Genomic DNA, 23,116 nt, shown 5'->3' with positions numbered 1-23,116 from the left:
AAAGGAGGAGCCAAGATTATGTAAGAGAATTAACTAAAAACTATTTGAAAGTTTAGCAACTCCAACCACTTTCTTATATAAAAATAACAAACAGTCCTGGCTGCTGTGGCTTAGTGGATTGAGTGCTGGCCTGTGAAGCAAAGGGTCACTGGTTCTATTCCCAGTCAGGGCACATGCCTGGGTTGCTGGTCAGGCCCCTAATAGGGGACATGCAAGAAGCAATCATACATTGTTGTTTCTCTCCATCTCTTTCACCTTTCCTTCCTCTCTCTCTAAAAATAAATAAATAAAATATTGAAAAAAAAAACAATAAACAGCTTTTGAGTCAACCTCATGCACATGTTTGCTATGTGTGACATGAAAACAATCCCTGCTCTCTAGTACTTGCATCTCTTCACCTTCAAGATGCCTGAGGATGTGCATGATGGAGAAGAGAAGGCAGAGGCTTTTGTCTTCCATGTAGAAATTGCCCAACTCATGTCTCTCATCATCAATACCTTCTACTCTAACAAGGAAATTTTCCTTCAGGAGTTTATTAGTAATACTTCTGATGCTTTGAACAAGATATGCCATGAGAACCTGACTGACCCTTCCAAATTAGGCAGTGGTGAAGAGCTGAAAATTGACATCTTCCCCAATCCCCAGGAACACACTTTGACTCTGGTAGACAGCGGCATTAGCATGACCAAAGCTGATCTTATAAATAATCTAGGAACAATTGACAAGTCTGGTACAAAAGCATTTATGGAGGCTCTTCAGGCTGGTGAAGACATCTCCATGCTTGGACAGTTTGTTGTTGACTTTCATTCTGCATACCTGGTGGCAGAGAAAGTAGTTGTGATCACAACACACAGTGATGATAAGCAGTGTGCCTGGGAGTCTTCTGCTGGAGGTTCCTTAACCATGTGAGCTGACCATGGTGAGCCTATTGGATGGAGTACCAAAGTAATCCTCCACCTTAAAGAAGACCAGACAGAGTACTTAGAGGAGAGGTGGATCAAAAAATTGGTGAAGAAGCACTCACAGTTCATAGGTTATCCCATCATCCTTTGTTTGGAGAAGGAATGAGAGAAAGAAATCAGTGATGATGAAGCAGAGGAAGAGAAAGGGGAGAAAGAAGAAGAAGATAAATATGAGGAGAAACTTAAGACTGAAGATGTGGGCTCAGATGAGGAGGATGATAGTGCTAATGATAAGAAAAAGAAAGAAAAGAAGATTAAGGAGAAATATATCAAGCATGAAGAATTGAACAAGACCAAGCCCATTAGGACCAGACTGGGCTGATGGCATCACCCAGAAGGAATATGGAGAGTTCTACAAGAGCCTTACCAATGACTGGGAAGATCACTAGGCAGTCAAGCACTTCTTATAGAAGGTCAGTTGGTATTCAGGGCATTGCTATTCATTCCCCAATGGGCTCCCTTTGACCTTGTTGAGAACAAGAAGAACAACAACATTGAATTGTATGCCTGCCATGTGTTCATCATGGATAGCTGTGATGAGTTGATACCAGAGAATCTCAACTTCATCCTTGGCATGGTTGACTCCGAGGACCTGCCCTTGAACATCTCCCAAGATGTTCCAGCAGAGCAAAATCTTGAAGGTAATTCATAAAAACATTGTTAAGAAATGCCTTGATCTCTTCTCTGAGCTGGCAGAAGACAAGGAGAACTATAAGAAATTCTATGAGGCCGTCTCTAAAAACCTAAAGTGTGGAATCCATGAGGACTCAACTATTTTGGTGATGCCTTTCTGAGCTTCTGCGCTATCACACCTCCCAGTCTGGAGATGAAATGACTTCTCTTTTGGAATATGTCTCTTGTATGAAGAAGACCCAGAAGTCCATCTATTATACTACTGATAAGAACAAACATCCATGTCCCCAGTGGGGGCCACATGAGAGGCAACCACACATTGATGTTTCTCTCTCTCTTTCTCCCTCCCTTACCATCTCTAAAAATAAAGAAATAAAATATTAAAAAAAAAACAGCTAGTTGCCAACTCTGCTTTTGTTGGGCAAGCAAGGAAGTAGTCTTTGAGGCTGTATATATGATGGAGCCTATTGATGAGTACTGTATACAGCAGCTCAAAGAGTTTAATAGGAAGAGCTTGTTCTCAGTTACTAAGAAGGGCCTGGAGCTACCTGTGGATGAAGAGGAGAAGAATAAAATGGAAGAGAGCAAGGCCAAGTTTGAGAACCTCTGCAAACTCATGAAAGAGATCTTGGATAAGAGGTTTAAGAAGGTGACAGTCTCCAATAAGCTTGTGTCTTCACCCTGCTGTATTGTGCCTAATACCTACAGCTGAACAGCTAATATGGAGAGTATCATGAAAACCCAGGCACTTCATGATAACACTACAATGGGCTACATGATGTCCAAAAAGCACCTGGGACCAACCCCAACTACCCCATTGTGGAGACTCTACATTAGAAGGCAGAGGCAGACAAGAATGACAGTGCTGTCAAGGACCTTGTGGTGTTGCTGTTTGAAACTGTGCTGCTCTCTTTTGGCTTCTCACTTGAGGATCCTCAGACCAACTCCAACTGCATCTATTGCATGATCAAGCTAGGCCTAAGCATTGATAAAGATGAAGTAACAGCAGAAGAACCTGGTTCTGCTGTTCCTGATAAGATCCCCCCTTGAGTGTGATGAGGATGCCTCTTGCATGGAAGTAGATTAAGAGTTTCCACCTGCAGACCTTGTGTCCTCTGTGTAATGTCTTCATGGCTCCCTCTGCATCCCTGAGTGGCCCTAACCCATCTGGTTTCCTCTGCTGTTTAGTGGTATTTTTTTTCTGCCCTGTCTTTGCCTAAGGTAGGTTACAGGGCCTCAAGCCTTCCCTTCTCATATTTGACATTGGGTTTGAATGTTGTTGTATATTGTGTTTTTCATTTTGTTCTGAAATTAAAGTATGCAAAATAAAGATGCAGTTTAAAAAAATGAACAGTGTAATATAAAAAATATTCAATTTACAGTAACCAGAGGAAAGGATAAGCTAGTTAAGTATTAATTTAATTAAAAATCTGAAAAACATTTATTCATTCAACAAATGCTTATTGATAACCTACAGAGTAACAGGTGATGTCCTAAGAGTTAGTTTTTTTAATTTAAAAATTCTACTGAGAAAAATAAATGGAGACAACTACAAAAAACTGGGAGAACTGAGTTTTCAGATAGAAATATATTCAATGATCTCCGGTTTTACTGAGATATAATTGACATATAACATTGTGTAAGTTTAAGATGTACAATGTACTGATTTGATACATACATATTATGAAATGACTGTTACAATGAGGTTAATTAATACATCCATTATATCACATAATTAATATTTTTTCTACTTTTTATGGTGAGAACATTTAAGATCTACTCTCTTAGCAACTTTCAAGTATACAATACTGTTAACTATACCATGCTATATGCTAGATTCCTAGAACTACTTATTCATCTTATAACCAGAAGTTTTTACACTTTGACCAATATCTATCTATATATCTCTCTCTCTTCATGTATATATAACATTTTAAAAAAGATTTTATTTGTTTATTTTTAGACAAGGGGAAGGGAGGGAGAATATATTTAAATATATATTTATAAATACATATTTAAATATATTATATATTATATAATATTAATTATATTATATTTATTATATTATACCATATTATATAAATAAATGTATAACTAGTTTTCACAGGATTTATCCTAGAATTGAGGTGAATGGATTATCATGGTGGTTATCAGAAGGGTGGAGAATTTGAGGTATTTTTATTTTCTGGTCCTTCTTTTTCTGATTAACACCTGCTTTCCTTCATCTCAGCTCAAAATTTCATTCCTGTTTTCCCCTGAAGGGTGCCTTTCCTGATCTTCAGATACTACCATTTTTTTATTATATTAAGAGTGTTCCTTTTCTTCACAGTATTTTCTCAGTTTGTATGTATGTGTGATTATTTCATTAAGGTCTTGTTTCAGTATGAGAGCAGAATCAGTGTCTGTTTTTGCTTACCAACATATTCACAATAAGCATAACAATTATGGCAACTGTCCCATGTCCCCTCACTCTCCTAATATTATTATATGGGCAATTGAATTTTTCTCAGTATTACATCAAGGGTTGTAAATTTGCTTTTAGACATCTCCCCCAATCATACAAAAAAAATGAACACCTCAGAAACACACAGAAAATGTCACACCAACTGGTGAAATATTAAAGTGTCCCCATTTACTTCAAGAACAAGTTCAGGAGGCATTCAACTTGTCACTATTATTCAGTAAAGTTCTGGAGGTTCTGCTCAATGCACTACATCCAGAAAATGGAAGAAAAAATATATACACATAAAATAAATTAAAAACATTATTTGCAGATGATTATGCATCATACCTATGAAAATCAAAGTTATCAACTGAAAACTTAGAAAAATTAAGATAGTCCACTAAAACTAAACATACCCTAAATATTTTTCCTGATACAAGCTGGTAGAAGTTCTGATCATAAAAGAAATGCCATCTCTCAAAGCAACAAAACAATAAAATACTTAAGAATAATCCTAACAAGTAATAAGTATGACATACCTGAAAAAACATAATATTTATTGAAGACATGCCAACATGCATAGAAAGACAATTGTTAAAGATGTTGGTTCTCTGGTGGAGTCTATAGGATTTTCTATGTACACTATCATGCCATCTGCAAAAAAATGACAGTTGTGTTTCCTCCTTTCCAATTTGGATGCCTTCTATTTATTTTACTTGCTGGATTGCTGTGGCTAGGACTTCCAATACTGTGTTGAATAGAAGTGGTGAAAGTGGACTACCTTGTCTTATTCCTCATATTAGTGTGAAAGTTTTTAGGTTTTGCCTACTGAATATGATGTTGGCTGTAGGTCTCTTGTATACCCTACTACACCAAACAATTAATAGATTCAATGCAATAGCTATTAAAGTACCAATGGCATATTTCAAAGATATAGAACAAACACTTTAAAAATTTAGATGGAACCATAAAGGACCCCAAATAGCTACAGAAATTGTGAGAAAGAACAAAGTAGGAGGGGTCACAATAGCTGATATCGAAATGTATTAAAAGGCCACTGTAATCAAAATAGCCTGGTACTGGAATAAAAACAGACACATAGACCAATGGAACAGAACACAGAGCCTAGAAATGAACCCATGCCTCTATGGTCAATTAATATTTGACAAAGGGGGCAGAAACATAAAATGGAGTAAAAATAGCCTCTTCAACAAATGGTGTTGGGAGAGTTGGACAGCTGCATGCAAAAAAATGAAACTCAGGCACCAACTTACACCATACACAAAAATAAATTCAAGGTGGATAAAATATTTAAATATTAGTCATGACACCATAAAAATTCTAGAGGAGAACATAGGCAGGAAAATCTCAGATACTCCACAGAGCAGTATTTTCACCAATACTGAAAGGAAATTTGTTTATGTACCCTAGAACAAGGGACATAAAGGAAAGAAGAAACAAATGGGATCCCATCAAAATAAGAAGCTTCTGCATGGCCAAAGAAAACAGAATTAAAACAAAAAGAGAACCAACCATATGGGAAAACATATTTGGAAATGATACCTCATACAAAGGTTTGACCTCCAAAATATATAAAGAACTCACATGACTCCATTCTACAAAAATAAAAATCCCAGTTAAAAAAATGAGCAAAGGACTTGAACAGACACTTCTCTAAGGAGGACATACAGAGGACCCAGAGACATATAAAAATATGCTCAGCGGCACTAACCATTAGAGATGCAAATTAAAAGCACAGTGAGACACCACTTCACAATGTCATAATGGCCATAACTAAATCAACTAACAATAAGTGTTGGAGAGGATGTGGAGAAAAGAGAACTCTAGTACATTGTTGGTTGTAATGCAGACTGGTGTAGCCACTGGGGAAAATAGTATGGAATTTCCTCAGAAAACTAAAAATGGAACTGCCTTTTGACCTGGCAATTCCACTGTTGGGATTATATCCTAAGAACCCTAAAACACCAATTCAAAAGACCCTCTGCAGCCCAATGTTCTTATCAGCACAATTTACAATAGCCAAGTGTTGGAAGCAACCTAGCTGCCCATCAGTAAATGAATGGATCAAAAAATTATGGTACATTTACACAATGGAATTCTATGTAGCAGAAAGAAAGAAGGCGTTCCTACCCTTTGCAACAGCTTGGATAGAGCTGGAAAGCATTATGCTAAGTGAAATAAGCCAGGCAGTGAAAGGCAAATTCCATATGATCTCACCTTTAACAGGAACCTAAACAAGAAAACAAACAAAGAAACAAAATATAACCAAAGACACTGAAATATAGAACAGGCTGACAGTGACCAGAGGGCAAAGGGGAGGGGATTATAGTGGAAAAGGGTGAAGGGTTTGCAGGAACAATTATTGACACATAGACAATAACAAGGGGATGTGCAAACAGGGGAGGGAGGTGGGGAAGGTTGGGTTGGTGGGGAGGGGTGGGGGAAGAGGCAGAAAACTGTACTTGAACAATTAAAATAAAATTTTAAAAATATAAATAAAATAAAATAAAATGCTGAAAAAACCAACTATGGTACATTTACATAATGGAATACCATTCAGCAGAAAGAAAGGAGCTCCTACCATTTGCGACAACATGGATGGAACTGGAGAACATTATACTAAGTGAAATAAACCAGGCAGTGGAAGACAAATACCATATAATCTCACCTATAAGTGGAACCTAATCAACAAAACAAACAAGGAAGCAAAATAGAACCTGAGACATTGAAATTAAGAACAATCTGACAGTAACCAGAAGGGAGATGGGAGGGATAATTGGGAGGAAGTGTGAAGGGTTTTCAGGAACAACTATAAAGGACACATCTACAAAACCAAGGGGAGGGTGGAATTAGGGGAGGGAAGTGAGGACGGGTGGGGTTGGTGGGGAGAGGTGAGGGGAAAAGGAAGACAACTACTTGAATAACAAAAAAATTAAAAAATTAAAAAATTTAGTTAAAAAATTGGTTCTCAAGTTAAAGTACATATTCATTGCACTTGTTATCATTAAACGTCAATCATTTTGTTCTGCAAATTTTTCTAATTGGAACTTGAGACAATTTCTCATTGTACTTTATACAATTCTGCATTGTTTTCATATTTAAACAAATTTTTTAAGCAATGGGGGAGGGTAGAGAGAGAAGAGAGAGAGAGATTTGAGATATTTCAATTGAGGGAATATATCTTTTTTCCTCTAGTGGAGTAGTTCTTAATTGTTTAAGTCATAGATGCCTGTGCGAATCTGATGAGACCTATGACCCTTCATCCTACTAAAACGAACATATATACTTGTGTAAATTGCCACAGAGGTGGCCAGCTGAGAATGCTTACTCTAGGTTTATCAGTATGGTGAGGAAGATAGTCATTTGGGTCTGGGCATACATTTGGCTGAGGGGCACCAAGTTAGACATGCACTGTTGGTCATGACCCTACATCAAGGCTGGGTTCTCCCTTAGTGCCCTGCAGTGAGGAGGCCAGAGGTGTGAGGCCCTCCAGGCTGCACCTCTCAGACCAGGTGGTAGAAGCAGACAGTGCTAGAAGCAACGTTAACTCTGGCACCATGAATCAGGGCAAAGCAAGCAGACTTGGGTGCTTTCCCCAACAACCACTTCTCCAGGCTTCATGGAAACCCACAGGCTTCATGAAAACCTATGGAAACCCACAGGGGTAAGTAGGAACAACAATCCCTTCTATGCATCCCTGAGTTACCTCTGTGGGGATTTAGGGGAGAGAAAGAGGGAAGAAGCCAAAAGCAGTTACTCAGGTCGGTCACCTGAGTGAAGGTGTCATTTACCACTTTGGTCACCTGTCTGAGTGACAGAGTAAGATGCCTGACTGCAGGGGATGGGGGGTTCTGGAATATGAGAGGGGATCAGGAGACAGCACTCTCCTCCCTCACCTCTTGACAAAACAGGGAGGAAGAGACCTATTCTATATTCCTCGCATCCTCACCTGCCTCTGCCTTAGTAGACTTGAATCTAGTCCAGGGGCAGGTGTTCAGAACAGCCATCAAATCATAAGAAGTTCAGATTTGGAAAATGATGGCCAAGTAGGTGGAAGCTGAGCCCACTGGCCTGTGTCCCCTGCACAGATTTTTGGCTGATCTTCTGATAAGTGACCTGAACAATCAACGGAATCTCAGCTGATATAAATTTTTTGAGGCCAAGGAGTATAGAGGATGCTTTACGCCATCTGGTAAGAGATTTTATTAGTTGAGGAGAAAATGCCCTGTGCAAGGCACCTGCAGCAGAAGAGAGTTCAGACTTATGCAGCTTAGTGTCTCCCTTTACTCCTGGAGTGGAGTCCTGGTCCCACAAAAGGAAACCACCAATCCTAATCAGGAGAGACTTGAAAGGATATAAAAAGTCTGGGAGACTTAGGCTACACACACATAGGGAGCAGCATGTCCATCACTGCAGCACCAACCAGGAGAGTTCCAGAGAGAAACTTTATCTCCTAAAACTGTCAGAGGAATTCACAGGCTGTGGACAGCCCTGACTGAGAGAGAATTTGTGCTTTTGGGGGAGGTGAGGCACGCTGAGAACTGACCCAGGGCTTGGTGCTGCAGTGTGGAGGCCACACAGAGACTCTTTTAAAAGCAGAGCTGATTGAAATAGAGAACAGGCTGACAGTGTCCAGAGGGGATAGAGGATGGAATTTCAGGGGGAAAGGGGAAGGGTTTACAAGAACAAGTATAAAGGACACATGGACAAAAACTGGGGCGGGGGGGTGGAAATGGGAGGGAGGTGGGGAGGGCTGGGTGGGTGGGCTGGGATGGGAGTAAAAGATAGAAATTGTACTTGAACAACAATTAAAATTTTAAAAAGCAGAGCTGAGGAGAGACTGGGCAGGGAACTTGTGCTCATATGTACGTGCAGCAGACCTGCCAACAAAGAAATCAGAGTGAAAGCACAGTTCGGTCCCACTGAGTCCAGATGCACAGGAAGAACAGAAAGTGGCACACGTGAGAGGATTGTGGGGACTGGTCCCCAGCACAGTTGACAAGCAGGGGGCCTCACAGGGTGGAGAGTTGGGGCCTGAGTCTCCTGCAAGTGTAGCAGGCTGGGGACTAGATGGCCAGATGGTGGACACCTTAGATTCATTGTAGCCTGGCAGGTCCCCTCACAGGCAGTGTGACCAACACCCACCTGCAGAATTGTAGGCTCTGCAGATCTGTAAGACCAGGCTCAGGAGCCCCCTGCTCAGTGCATATTGACAGGGGAAAGAAGGAGAAATTCTAAAAGAGCTCTTTCTGAACTTCTATTAGACACTATGAACTATGATGGTTCCTCAGGCCCTGATCCACTGAAACCAGCAGAGCAGAGAGATGAGGCAGGCACACCAAGGGGTATTCAGGGCCTTGCCAACCCTTACACAGAGCAGCCATCAGTGCCAAGCAAGAAAGAGCTGCCCCTTTCACAGAGATTGGCCCTTCCCAGGAAATGGACAGCTAATTCATCAGAAACTATACATTATTGGAAATAATCTGGGACCAAGATGTGTGTCAGAGGAGCAGGATAACAGTCCCATCATCCTCCCTAAAGACGGAACAGCACCTCCTGAGGATGACCCAGGGATTCTACCCTCCCAGTTGCACCAGAGGCCCCCTCTGGAGGCAGGAGGAGGTGGTACTATCAGTGGTCTCGGACATTAGATGAACTATTCCTAGGCCTTGTGCTGATGGAAAGCTGGAAGGGCAGAACAGTGGGAGCCAGCCAAGCCTGAAGGAGACAGCCACAGACTGTGGATCACTTGTAGTCTTGAACAGGCTGCCTAGGGCTAGACTAGGACACCATCTGACATCACCGAGGCTGGGTCCAGAAAGAGAAGACAGTGGCAAACACTAGAATCTGCTGAGATGAATTCCACTATGGTCTTCATTATTTCACTTATTTTTTTCCTCCAGCATAGCTTCTTAACATTTTGTCTTTTTCTTCAAGTTTGTTCCTATTATTTCACTATTTTTTAATTTTAAATCTCATGTTTTACTCTTCCTTCACTTACTCCATTTTGCTTTCTTTCTTTCTCTTATTTTTTATTAAATTTTATTTTTTCCCTTTCTACACCTTGTTTCTATTCCATACTCTTACAATTTCTCCTCCCTCCAGCCTCTCAAAACCATTTTTCTTGCCATTAGTCATCTCACATTCTTTTTCCCTTTTTTATAATATCCTTATTCTCTCTCCACCTTTATTAATATTTACTCATTGATTGTTGATATGGTGGTTGTTGTTGCATGTTGCATTTCTTTAATTTTATTCCTAGAGTTACACTATTTTTGTTTTTCAAATCTTAAAATTTACTGTTCCCCTCTCCTACTCCATTTTGCCTTCTCCTGCCCTTTCTTTTTTCATTTTATATTTTATTTCTTCCCTCTCTTAGCCTGGTTTTCATTCCTCACCCTTATTATTTATTCTTCCTCTATCCTCTCAAAAACATTTTCCCTTTAGATATCTTATAGTCTTTTTTCTTTTTTCCTTCTTATTCCCTTTACATCTTTATTAATGTTTGCTCATTTGTCATTCATATTGCTGGAGTGGATGTTTTTCTTCAATTTTGTTCCTATTTTTTCACCTTTTTAAATGTCATATTATACTCTTCCCTTTTGTTACTCCATTTTAGCTTCTTCCATTCCTTTTTAATTTATGATGTAAATCTTTCTTTCTTCCCCTTGTTTCTATTCCCTACTCTTATTATTTTTCCTCCCTCTATCCTTTCAAAATCATGTTTCTTTCTGTTAGTCATCTTACATTTGTTTTTCCTTCTTACAATAGTCTTAATCTCTTCCCACCTTTGTTGATATTAGCTCATTTGTTGTTGATACTGTGGTTGTGGTTGGGGGTTATTTTTGTGGATGGCAGTTTTGTTTCCTGGGTTGTTTTGTTTTGTTATGGTACTACTTGTACAACATCATACAAGACATGGTCAGTAGTGTGATTTTCAGTCAACCTACTGGAAGGAAGAACCCACCAAAGAATGACCCATAACAACAAAAATCCAATTACAACAAGGGAGACCAATGAAGGGCATAGAGGGCATCCTAAGAGCATTCAGTTCAGGAGATCAAGGAGACTGCATCACTGAGTCCCACAGGTCTCCTACTACAGAAGGTCACACCACAAAGACAGGCAATTGAAGCAGATTAATCTAATGTGCAGAAACAAACAAAAAAGAGTCACCTAAAAATGGGGAGACAAAGAAACAACCCTCAATAAAAAGGAAAGAAAGATTCCCCCAAAAAGTGCTAAATGAAATTGAGGCAAGCAATCTATCATAGAGTTCAAAATGATGGTTATGAAAATATTTAAGGAGCTCAGTGAGAACTACAAGAAACTCTACAGGAGCTACAAGGAACTTAGTGGGAACTACATCAGCATAAAAAGACATAGAAACTGTGAATAAGAGTCAGGAAGAAATGAAGAATACAATATCTGCACTGAGGAATACACTAGAAGGAATTAAAACAGCATAGATGAAGCAGAGGATGGAATCAGTGTGTTGGAGGAGGAGGTAGAAAAAACCATGCAGACAGAGCAACAAAAAGAATGAAGACAGTTTGAGGGAGCTGCAGGACAACATGAAACATAATAATATTTGCATCGTAGGGAACCAAAAGGAGAGGAAAAGGAGCAAGAGATAGAAAACCTGTTTCAAAAAGTAATGACAGAAAACTTCTCTAACATGCTGAAGGAAAATGTCACACAAGTCCAGGAAGCACAGAGGGTCCCATTCAAGATGAACCTAAAAAGGCCCACTCCAAGACACATCATAACTAAAATTGAAAAACTGAAAGACAAAGAGAGAATCTTAAAGGCAGCCAGGAAGAAAGCTAGTAACATACAAGGCCACTCTGAAAAAGCTAATTTCTGAAGAGAAACACTACAAGCCAGAAGGGAATGGCAAGAAATATTACAAGCAATGAAAAGCAAATTCCTGCCACAAAGACTACTCTAGCCACAAGGCATTCATTAAAAATGGAAGGGTGAAATCATATGGTATTTGTCTTTCACTGCCTGGTTTATTTCACTTAGCATAATTCTCTTTAGTTCCATCCATGCTGTTGCAAAGGGTAGGAGCTCCTTCTTTCTTTCTTCTGTGTAGTATTCCACTGTGTAATAGAACCACAGATTTTTTTGTGCACTCATTTACTGATGGACACTCAGGCTGTTTCCAGCACTTGGCTACTGTAAATTATGCTGCTATGAACATTGGGGTGCATAGGTTATTTTGAATTGGTGTTTCAGGATCCTTAGGGTATAACCCCAGTAGTGAGATCTTTGGGTCAAAAGACAGTTACATCTTTAGTTTTTGAAGAAATTCCATAGTGTTTTCCATAGTGGTTGCACCAGTCTGCATTCCCATCAATAGTGCACTAGGGATTCCCTTTTCCCCACAACCTCTCCAGTATTTGTTGTTTGTTGATTTGTTAATGATGGCCATTCTGACCTGTGTGAAATGATTTTAATTTGCACCTCTCTGATGGTGGTGAAAGGCAAATACCATATAATCTCACATATAAGTGGAATGTATTCAACAAAACAAACAAATGAGCAAAATAAAACCATAAACATGGAAACAAAGAACAAACTGACAGTGATCAGGGGTGAAGAGGGAAGGGGGATAATGGGGGAAATTAGGGGAAGGGATAAGTCAAGAAAGATGAATAGAGGACTCATGGAGATGGACAGTGAGGTGGGGATTAACTGTGGAAGTGGGGGATGGGGTAGGGCAGGGGAGAGCAATAGGAAAAAAGTTGGGACAACCATAACTGAACTACAATAATATGTATAATGGAAGGAGAAATAAGGGCTTTCCCTGGCAATAAAAGGTTAAAAGAGTATACCTGCACCAAACCAGAATTGCAAGAAATGCTAAAGGGAATGCTATAAGAAGATGAAGAAAAAGAGAATGAGAGGGGAACATAGGCACAAAGGGAAAAAATGGCATATGAAAAGTACCTATCAATAGTAAATTTAAGTGTTAATGGATTAAATGCTCCAATCAAAAGACATAAGGTAGCTGAGTGAATAAAAAAACATGACCTGCATATATACTGTCTACAAGAGACCCACCTCAGAACAAAAGATCTACACAGACTGAAAGTGAAGGGATGGGAAAAAATATTCCAAGAAAACAGACGTGAAAAAAAAAAAGCTGGGGTAGCAATACTTATATTGGACAAAATAGACTTCAAGACAAAGTCCATAAAGAAAGAAGAAGGAGTAGTCCAACTAATGGACATAACCCTTGTAAACATATATGCACCAAACATAAGAGTACCTAAATATATAAGGAAAATCTTGGAGGACTTCAAGAAAGATATTGACAGGAACACACTCATTGTAGGGGATATTAACACCCTACTGTTAACAATGGATAGATATTCCAAACAAATAATCAATGAGGATACTGGGCCATTGAATGAATTATAGTTAACTGGACTTATTTGACATATACAGAACAATTGCACCGCAAAGAAGCAAAATATACATTCTTCAAAAGCACATGAGAGATTTCCAAAGATAATCTACATGGTAGAATGCAAAACAAGCCTCAACAGTTTCAAGAAAATTGAAATCATGTCAAGCATCTTCTACGATCACAATAGCTTGAAACAAGAAACTAACTTCAAGGAAAGAACTCAAAAACATTTAAATTCATGGAGACTGAATAAAAGGTAATTAAATAATAAGTAGGTTAACAATGAGATAAAGGAATAAATCAAAAACTGTCTGGAAACAAATGAAAATGAACCCCCAAAGAAACCAAACCTATGGGACACAGAGAAGGCAGTCCTCAGAGGGAAGTTCATAGCAATATAGGCCTACCTAAAAAAGATAGAAACATTTCAAATAAACAACCTAACCCTACATCTACAAGGACTGGAGGAACAACAACAGACAAAACCCAAAGCTAGTTGAAGGACATAATCAAGATCAGAGCAGAATTAAATGACATAGAGACTAAAAAATCAATTCAAAGGATCAATGAATCCAGGAGCTTGTTTTTTGAAAACATAAACAAAATTGGCAGACACTAAACAGACTCATCAAAAAAATAAGAGTGAGGACCCAAATAAATAAAATCTGCAGCAAAAAGGAGAAGTTACAACCTATACCACCAAAATACAAAAAAATTGTAAGAAATTACTATGACCAACTATATGCCAAGAAAATGGACAACCTGGGCAACATGGATAAATTTCTATAAATGTACAGTCTTCAAAAACTGAATCAAGAAAAAGCAGAAAGCCTGAATAGACTGATAATAACTAGTGAAATATAAGCAGTAACCAAAACCTCAAAGCACACAAAAAACCTAGACAGGATGGCTTCACAGGCAAATACTACCATTTAAAGAATAATTAATTCCTATCCTTCTCAAACATTGCAAAATATTGAAGAAGAGGGAAAACTTCAAGCTCTTTTTATATTTAAAAAATTTTAATTTATTTTTAGACAGAGGGGAAGGAAGGGAGAAAGAGAGGTAGAGAAACATCAATGTTTGCTTGCCTCTCACATGTCCCCTACTGGGGACCTGTAACGCAACCCAGGTATGTGCTCTTACTGGGAATTGAATTGGTGACCCTTGGGTTCTCAGGCTGGTGCTCAATCACCTGAGCCACACCAGCCAGGGTCCGAGCTCTTTTTACGAGGCCAGTATTATTCTAATTCCCAAACCAGGTAAAGACACAACAAAGAAAGAAATTACAGGTCAATATCACTGAAGAAATAGATGCTAAAATCTTCAACAAATACTGGCAATCTGGATCCAGCAACATGTTAAAAAATTATACACCATGATCAAGTGGGATTCAACCCAGGGATGCAAGGATAGTACAATATTTGCAAATCAATAAATGCAATACACCACATAAACAAAATGAAAGACAAAGTCAGATGATCTTATCAATAGATGTAGAAAAAACATTTGATGAGTTCTAGCACCAATTTATTATAAAAATACTCATCAAAGTGGGAATAGAGGAAGTACACATCAACACAGTAAGGGCCACATATGAGAAGCCTACAGGCAATATCATACTCAATGGGCAAAAACTAAAAGATTTCCCTTTAAGATCAGGAACAAGACAAGGGTGACTGCTTTCACCACTCTTATTCAACATAGCATTGGAAATTCTAGCCACAATGATCAGATAATAAAAAGAAATAAAAGGCATCCAAAGTGGAAAAGAGGAAGTAAAATTGTCAACATTTGCAGATGACATGATAGTGTACATAAAAATCCTTATAGTCTCCACCAAAAAACTACTGGACCTAATAAGTGAACTTGGTAAAAATAGAGGGATACAAAGTCAGTATTCAGAAATCAATGGCATTTTTGTACACCAAGAATGAACTATAAGAAAGAAAAACTAGAAAAAAAATTCCATTTACTCTAGCAACAAGAAGAATAAAGTACCTAAGAATAAATTTAACAAAGGAGGTAAGAGACCTGAACTTGGAAAACTATAGAACACTGAAGAAAGAAATTGAGGGAGATACAAAGAAATGGAAGAATATACCATGTTCATGGATTGGAACAATTAACCTCATTAAAATGTTCATACTATCTAAAGCAATCTATAGATTCAATGCAATTCCTATTAAAATACTAATGGCATTATTTCTCTGATAGAAAAAATACTCCAAAAATTTATATGGAACCAAAACTACCCTGAATAGCCTCAGCAATCTTGAGAAATAGTAATAAAGTTTGAGGGACCATAATACCTGATGCCAAACTATACTACAATGCCACTGTAATCCAAACAGTCTGGTACTGGCATAAGAACAGACACATAGATCAATGGAACAGAATGGAGAGTCCAGAAATAAACCCATGTCTCTATGGTCAACTAATGCTTGACAAATGAGGCATGAGCATGCAATGCAGTAAAAATAGCATCTTCAATAAATATGTTGGGAGAACTGGACTGGTATATGCAAAAAAACAAAACAAAACTATACCACCAACCTACATCATACACCATAGTAAACTCAAAATGGATAAAAGACTTAAATATAAGTTGTCACTTCATAACAGTCATAGAAGAAAATGTTGGCAGTAAAATTTCAGATATCCCACATAGCAATATTTTTGCCAATATATCTCCTAGTGCAAGGGAAATGAAAAAAATAAACAAATGAGACTACATCAAATTAAAAAGCTTCTGCATGGCTAAAGAATACATCATCAATATGAAAAGGGAACTAACTGTGTGGGAGAACATATTTGCCAATGACACACCGACAACGGTTTAATCTCCACAGATAAAGAACTCATACGATTCTATTCCAGGAAGACAAAAAGTACAATTAAAAAATGGGCAAAGGACCTGAACAGACACTTCTCCAAGGAGGACATACAGAGGGCCCATAAGGCATATGAAAAGATGCTTGACATTACTAGCCATCAGAGAGTTGCAAATTAGAACCAAAATGAGATACCACTTCACACCTGTCAGAATGGCCATCAATAATAAATAAACAAACAAGAAGTACTGTGAGGGTGTGGGGAAAAGGGATCCCTAGGGCACTGTTGGTAGGAATGCACACTGATACAGCCACTGTGAAAAACATTATGGAATTTCCTCAAAAAATTAAAAATGGAATTACCTTTTGACTCACCAATACCACTGGGAATATACCCTAAGAATCCTGAATCACCAATTCCAAAGAACTTAAGCATGCCTATGTTCATAGCAGCACTATTTTTAATAGCCAAGGGCTGGAAACAGGCTAAGTGCCCATCAGTAAATGAATAGGTCAAAAACGATGGTACATTTATGCATGGAATACTACATGACAGAAAGAAAGAAGAAAGTCCTACTTTTTGTGACAACATGGATGGAACTGGAGAGTATTACAGTAAGTGAAATAAGCCAATAGGTGAAAGAAAAATACCATATGATCTCACTTATCAGAGGAATCTAATGAACAAAATAAATTAATGAGCAAAAGTAGAACTGGAGGCATGGAAACATGGTACAGACTGAAATTGACCAGAGTAGGGTAGGAGGGTGATTATGGTGGAAAAAAGGGGAAAGGACTAGTCAAAGAACATGTATGAATGACTCATGGACATGGACAATGGGAGGTGGGGTTGGACAGAAAAGGGCAAAGAGGGGAAATTGTGACAACTGTAATATAGTAATAAAATTTTAAAAAATAAAAATTAAAAAATCATAAGAGATTCACACAACAGTCATCTAAGAGTTTGGGACATTAAATACTATCTGTTTTTAATTTAAAAAGACAGGATTGTGTTTCTTTTGTTATATCAGGTTGCAAGTTGATTCAAAAGTAGAAAAAGAAAGAGCATTTGCATAAAATGCCCAAGATTACAGGACTAGTCTTCTCTTTGTGGACTAATTCATATATAATGTGAAAATTCCAGTTACAAATTTTAAAACAGGTTAATGTTTCAAAAGTTCCTGTTTGACTATAACCAATAGAAAACTTTCTTTGCATTATAAATAAATAAATATAATGAAGTTTTGAGACCTTTTTCTCTCCCACTTAAATCTTCTATTCAAATGAAAATAACATTTTACTTTCTCAATATAAAAGCAATACATTCACTGATTTTAAAAAAAATGAACAGAAAGGTTTAAAAAGGTAAAACACTCCACTGCCTATATATCTTTTTCTGAGATTTTTCTTCCGTTTCCTGCAGGGGTGCAGGAGAAGTGCTGGACTTTCATGGCTGGCAGTTGCACAGGGATAAGGGAAAAAAAATATTCCTCAAAGTGAAAGAAAAGACCAATGAACATGGGAACAGATACAGTCTCTGCCTGTTAACTAAAGGGAGATTCCAACCACAAGGCAAAGATATCCCTGGTTTCTGCAACTGACAGAGGAAAACGAGTGGCGGGACCTGACGTGGCCAGGGAAGAAAAGGGGTGGGCCAGCTCCAGCTGCACTGCTGGCAGGAGTGGTAATTGGGATCTTGAGCTCACGGGTGACGTGGCCCTCACGTGAGCAAATGCCGACAGGTGCAGATGTCCTTCTAATCTTAGTCTTATTTTGGTCTGGTTGTCATCTGCCTATTGCCCCAAAGGTGGGTGGGCCTGTGGGGTGGGAATGAAGAAGAGGTAAGTAACTGCTCGGATCCCAACAAGTCTGTGTGGATGGGCGCTGCCTGGGAGATCCCTGCCATGCAGGTTGAGGAAGGTGGAGACTGAAAAGAGACAAGGTCTGCTTTCTCTGCACCCTTGCATTATCCCCTGCCCTTCCAAGAATGAAAATGTTGGATGTTGGGGGCTGTATTACAGGGGAGACTTCAGGATAGGAGGGGAGAAACCTTTAGCACCCAGGACATTGAATCCGGTAGAGCACTTTAGTAGGATTTGTGTCCTATGCCTGGGTCCTGGGTCATCTACCAACCCAGAATCTTGGGACTTTGCATCTGTCTGACCCTGTATTATTCTGTGAGTCTTTCAGTAGGGCGCTGCACCACTCAGAGCAAAGGAACAATGAATCTGCCAGGAATCCTTGCATATCGGTGTAAAGGGGGGATTGCCTCAAGGCCCATGAGAAGGGTGGAAATGACTGAGGCCCTTGCCCTAACTTGGGCGCATTAAGGACTCTCTCCGCCTATCTTACTGCTTTTTTTATGTAGGAAAAAAGGAAATGATACAGCCTAACAGAAAAAATGGTTGTTAAAGGCGGAGGATGGGAAGGGGGTAGGAATGCATTGGGGAGGAGAATTGAAGAGATCCTTTGGTCTTTCTCTCCGCCCATTTTCCATACTTCCTCCTCCCCTTTCCCCCAACTCTCTATTTCCAGTCATCCCAAAGGGGTGTGGTTTTTGCTGGGAAAATGGCCATGGGCTGGAGATGGAGGGCATGGGTGGATGCAATGCAGGTAGCTGGCTGATGTCTGCGGGGTCCTGAGAAGTGGGGAAAGGATGAGAAAACAAAACGTAAAATCTGTTTAACTACCAGAACCTTGCATTTGGAAAAGCTGCTATTGGGACTCTGAAGTGCTGTACTGTCCCCCCATCCATCTGTTTCTGCTGAGTTGCCAGTCTGTCTGTGGGTCTTGCACCTGAAGGCCTATCAGACCTGAGAGCAGGAAGAAAAGGAATGTTGTCCAGAAACAAGTAAGTCAGAATGAGGGTGCTGACGGTGTTTGGGGTCCCCTGCTGTGAAGAATGCTGGAGATTGCAAACTCGAGTGGGCCCATGGATCTCCTCTGCATCCCCCCTCCTTCCCTCCTCTTTACACCATTTCAGAACTTGCAAAAGAAAAGTTATCTGCTGCTACAAGACAGGGAAAGAAGTGGCTAAGAAGGGGGCGGTGTCATGAGAGTCCTGGAGTGGGGGTAGGGAGGACCTTTCTCCAAATTACTGTTTGGGGTACAGTTCTTGGTATTGATCCGTCCATCACTCATTCAATCCTAGGTTTAGTAGAGGCAGAAACCAAGATGAAGAATAAAGGAAATTCTTCTGGAGCAGTGGAAGTCGGTATAATGGGTCGGAAGGAGTATCCTGGTACCTCTGAGATGGTGGGGGTGACGGAAGTAAGGGTGAAATTCCAGACATTTTTTTCATTTTACCCGTCTGGCTTCTAGGCAGTTTCGCTCCACCACCTTCAATTTTGTTACAGGGAAGGAGGTAGGGAAGGGAGCTGATGAATTTCAAAGCCGCAGCACTGTAAGAGGAGTATAAAGTAGGTGGGAAATACTTGCCTATGAGGAAGAAGGTCAGGGATTCAGGGGAGGGACCTATGTCCAGTCCCGGTAAGTTCATCTGTCCTCTGAGCTCTCAGCAATCCCTTTTCCACCCCTTTTGCATGCAGGTTTGCAGAACACTGCACTTCCAGGCAAGGAATAAAAGAAACTGTCTGAACCTGTGCATGTGTATGTGGGGCTGCCAATGCCCCCAGAACATATGGAGGGGCAGAGGAGGTAGGGAACCAATTAGATTTCTTAAATTGAATGAATTGGAGTGAAGTGGTTGAACATGACATTGGCAAATCTGGAGGTGGACAAATTTTTCAAAATTAACTTACTGATGGAGGAAATGAATCAGTGATCTAGCCCGGAGTGCCCATCCCTTCATTGGCCCATAGTTTAGTCTGTCTGCACACAAAAGCACAAAAGGAGACTGAATCCTCAAACCTTTCCTTCTTTTCTAGGTGCTGTTGTATCTCCAGCTGCAGCAGAGCCTGCTACCTGTAGCTAAAGACTCTACCCTGGACTTGGGAGTACTCTAAACCACAGCAAACCTTCTCTGCCCTGGTGAAGAATTCAGCTCAGACGTTTGCCTTAGTATGGGTCATACTCGGGAAGCTGGCTGTGTGGCAGCTGGTGTGGTGATCGGGGCAGGTGCTTGCTACTGTGTATATAGACTGACTTGGGGAAGAGATGACAGCGAGAAAATCTGGGACTATAGCAATGACAATGAAGATGAGGTATCTAGTGACATTACAGGGATTGGTGTGGAGACTGGGAAAGGAGGTAATACTTGGGTGGGGGCCAGAGCTAGACTTCAGGGTGACTCAAAGGCCAAGGCCAAGGCTGAGGTGGTTGTAGAACTCAAAAGTTGTCCATATGCAAAGGTAGAAGCTCACTCAGAAGCCCAGACAGGAGGTGGCTTAGAAGCCAAGGCCAAGGCCCTTTTCAATACCCTGAAGGAACAGGCAAGTTCAAAGGCTGTCAAAGGGGCCAGGTTGGGTACCACCTCTGGGACCAGGACACTTGCACTGAGTTTACCCTGCCCAGGAGGCAGATGTGGAGGCTGCCACCCCATCAGGAGTAGGGCTAGGGCTGGGATCAGGGCAAGTGGAAAGTGCAAGAAAAGGGCCTGAGCTAAGAGCACCAAGACTCCAGCTACAGCATGGCCTGTTCTCAGGGGCAAGTTCAACTTTCCTTATAAAATTGATTACATTCTAGGTGCGTCAGACCTTCAAAAGGTCCTTAACATCCTGGAAAGAACAAATGATCCTTTTATTCAAGAAGTAGCCTTGGTCACTCTCGGTAACAATGCAGCATATTCATTTAACCAAAATGCCATTTGTGAATTGGGTGGTCTTCCAATTATTGCAAAACTGATAAAAACAAAAGATCCCATTATTAAGGAAAAGGCTTATAATGCCCTTAATAACCTGAATGTGAATGCTGAAAATCAGGGGAATATTAAGATGTATATCAGTCAAGTGTGTGATGACACCATGATTTGTCGCTTGGACTCAGCTGTGCAGATGGCTGGACTAAGACTGTTAACCAACATGACTGTGACTAATCATTACCAACATTTGCTTTCCTATTCTTTTCCAGACTTCTTTTGCTTTGTTATTCCTGGGAAATTACTTCACCAAGATTCAGATTATGAAACTTATTATAAACTTTACTAAAAATCCAGCCATGACAAGAGAGCTGGTCAGTTGTAAAGTACCCTCAGAACTGATTTCCCTCTTTAGTAAAGAATGGGACAGAGAGATTCTTCTTAATATCCTAATCCTATTTGAGAATATAAATGACAACATAAAAAATGAAGGGCTTGCATCATCCAGGAAAGAGTTCAGCAGAAGTTCACTTTTTTCTTATTCCAAGAATCTGGGGTGTATGTTAAGAAAATCAAAGCATTAGCAAATTACAATGATCTGGTAGTGAAAGTAAAAGTTCTAAAAGTATTAACCAAACTTTGATTGAGAGTCTGCCCCAAACATCAACACAATTTTTTTATATTGCACTTGGACACAATACATTTGGTAAATTCTTTGTTTTTCACTGTGCTTATATCTCAAAAAGATACATTCAACTTCTATTTTGTAATAATGAATATCACAGATCATCAGTGATACTGGTTGTGATGGTTGCTTTTAGGCTGCACCATTTAGGCTCTCAGGGGTGTCCAACCTTTTGGTGTCTCTGGGCCACATTGAAAGAAGAGTTGTCTTGGGCCACACATTAAATGTACAAGCACTGACAAAAACTGATGAGCAAAGAAAAGGCTTTAAGTAAATTTATAATTTTGTGTTGGGCCACATTCATAGCCATCCTGGGTTGCATGTAGCCTGTGGGTAGGACACCCCTGTTTTTAGAGGATGCCAAGTGAATACTAAAGCTTGTGCAAAACAAGCACTTATTAATTCATCTTGTTATCTAGCTTGAGATATTTTTTGCTCTTTATCCAAACTAACAGCAAACTAATCATAAATAACCAACATTTTTGTATTAGCTTACAATTTGTTAATCTTAGAATTGTGTTTCATCAATAAAGTTGTGTGATTAACCAGCAAAAAAAAAAGAAATTTATGATGTTCTTCAGTTTATGATTATTTGGGAACTCAGGATATATGGAAACAAAAAGATATTAACAAAATAAGAACCCACTGATCATGTGGCCAGCTGCTTCCTCCTATTAGTGCTTAGAGATGGCAGAAACTTCTGCAGGCAATGATGCTCAGAGAAAATTTTACAGAGGATGGTGCACTTATGTAAGCTGAGCTTGAAGGATAGATTAAAAGCAGGACAGAACTGCCCTGGCTGGTGTGGCTCAGTGGATTGAGTGCTGGCCTGTGAACCAAAGGGTCACCCATTGATTTGCAGTCAGAGCACATGCCTGGTTGTTGGCTAGGTTCCCAGTGGGGGGGGCACAAGAGGCAAACACACACTGATGTTTCTCTCCCTCTCTTTCTCCCTCGTTTCCCCTCTCTAAAAATAAACAAATAAAAAAAACAGGGCAGCAGAGCACTGGAAGAAGGAGAGGAGGGGAAGAAAGGCATGGAGGTAGGAATCCTCCAGAAAGGAGGCTGACCTGCCTGAGTGCAAAGTGTGGGAAAGGGAGTGATGAGAAATATAGTCCAGCAGTTGAGGTGACTCCCATTTGTGGAAGGTCCCTGATTACTGAAGGTGTCTCCATATTACTCTATCCAATCCTGGGAGACACCAAAGCCTTTTTGTGACCATGCGAATGACAGGATGAAAGGGAAATGATGTGGCTGATTTCTGTGCAGGATGAGTCTGAGTTGGGAAGGGGACAGGAGTGGCCACTGAAGATCAGAACACCAGTTAGGAAGTTACCACCATAAGTCTGAGTACAAAATGATAA

The 23,116-nt window shown here is 39.8% G+C and overlaps 1 protein-coding gene and 1 pseudogene across 1 annotated transcript; both read left to right on the top strand.

The window, feature by feature from the left end:
• Positions 1-405: 405 nt before the first annotated feature.
• LOC123805207 lies at positions 406-2,682 on the top strand (annotated as a pseudogene).
• Positions 2,683-20,333: 17,651 nt separating this feature from the next.
• ARMCX1 (armadillo repeat containing X-linked 1) lies at positions 20,334-21,710 on the top strand. The gene is given in 3 exon segments (XM_045817725.1): positions 20,334-21,344; positions 21,346-21,595; positions 21,598-21,710. Coding segments are annotated over 3 exon segments (1,374 nt in total).
• Positions 21,711-23,116: the final 1,406 nt, after the last annotated feature.

Source organism: Phyllostomus hastatus, unplaced genomic scaffold, assembly GCF_019186645.2.
Source record: "Phyllostomus hastatus isolate PE091 unplaced genomic scaffold, TTU_PhHast_1.1 phas_scaffold_28, whole genome shotgun sequence".
Lineage (NCBI taxonomy): Eukaryota > Metazoa > Chordata > Mammalia > Chiroptera > Phyllostomidae > Phyllostomus > Phyllostomus hastatus.
This window is presented reverse-complemented; position numbering and strand designations above follow the sequence as displayed.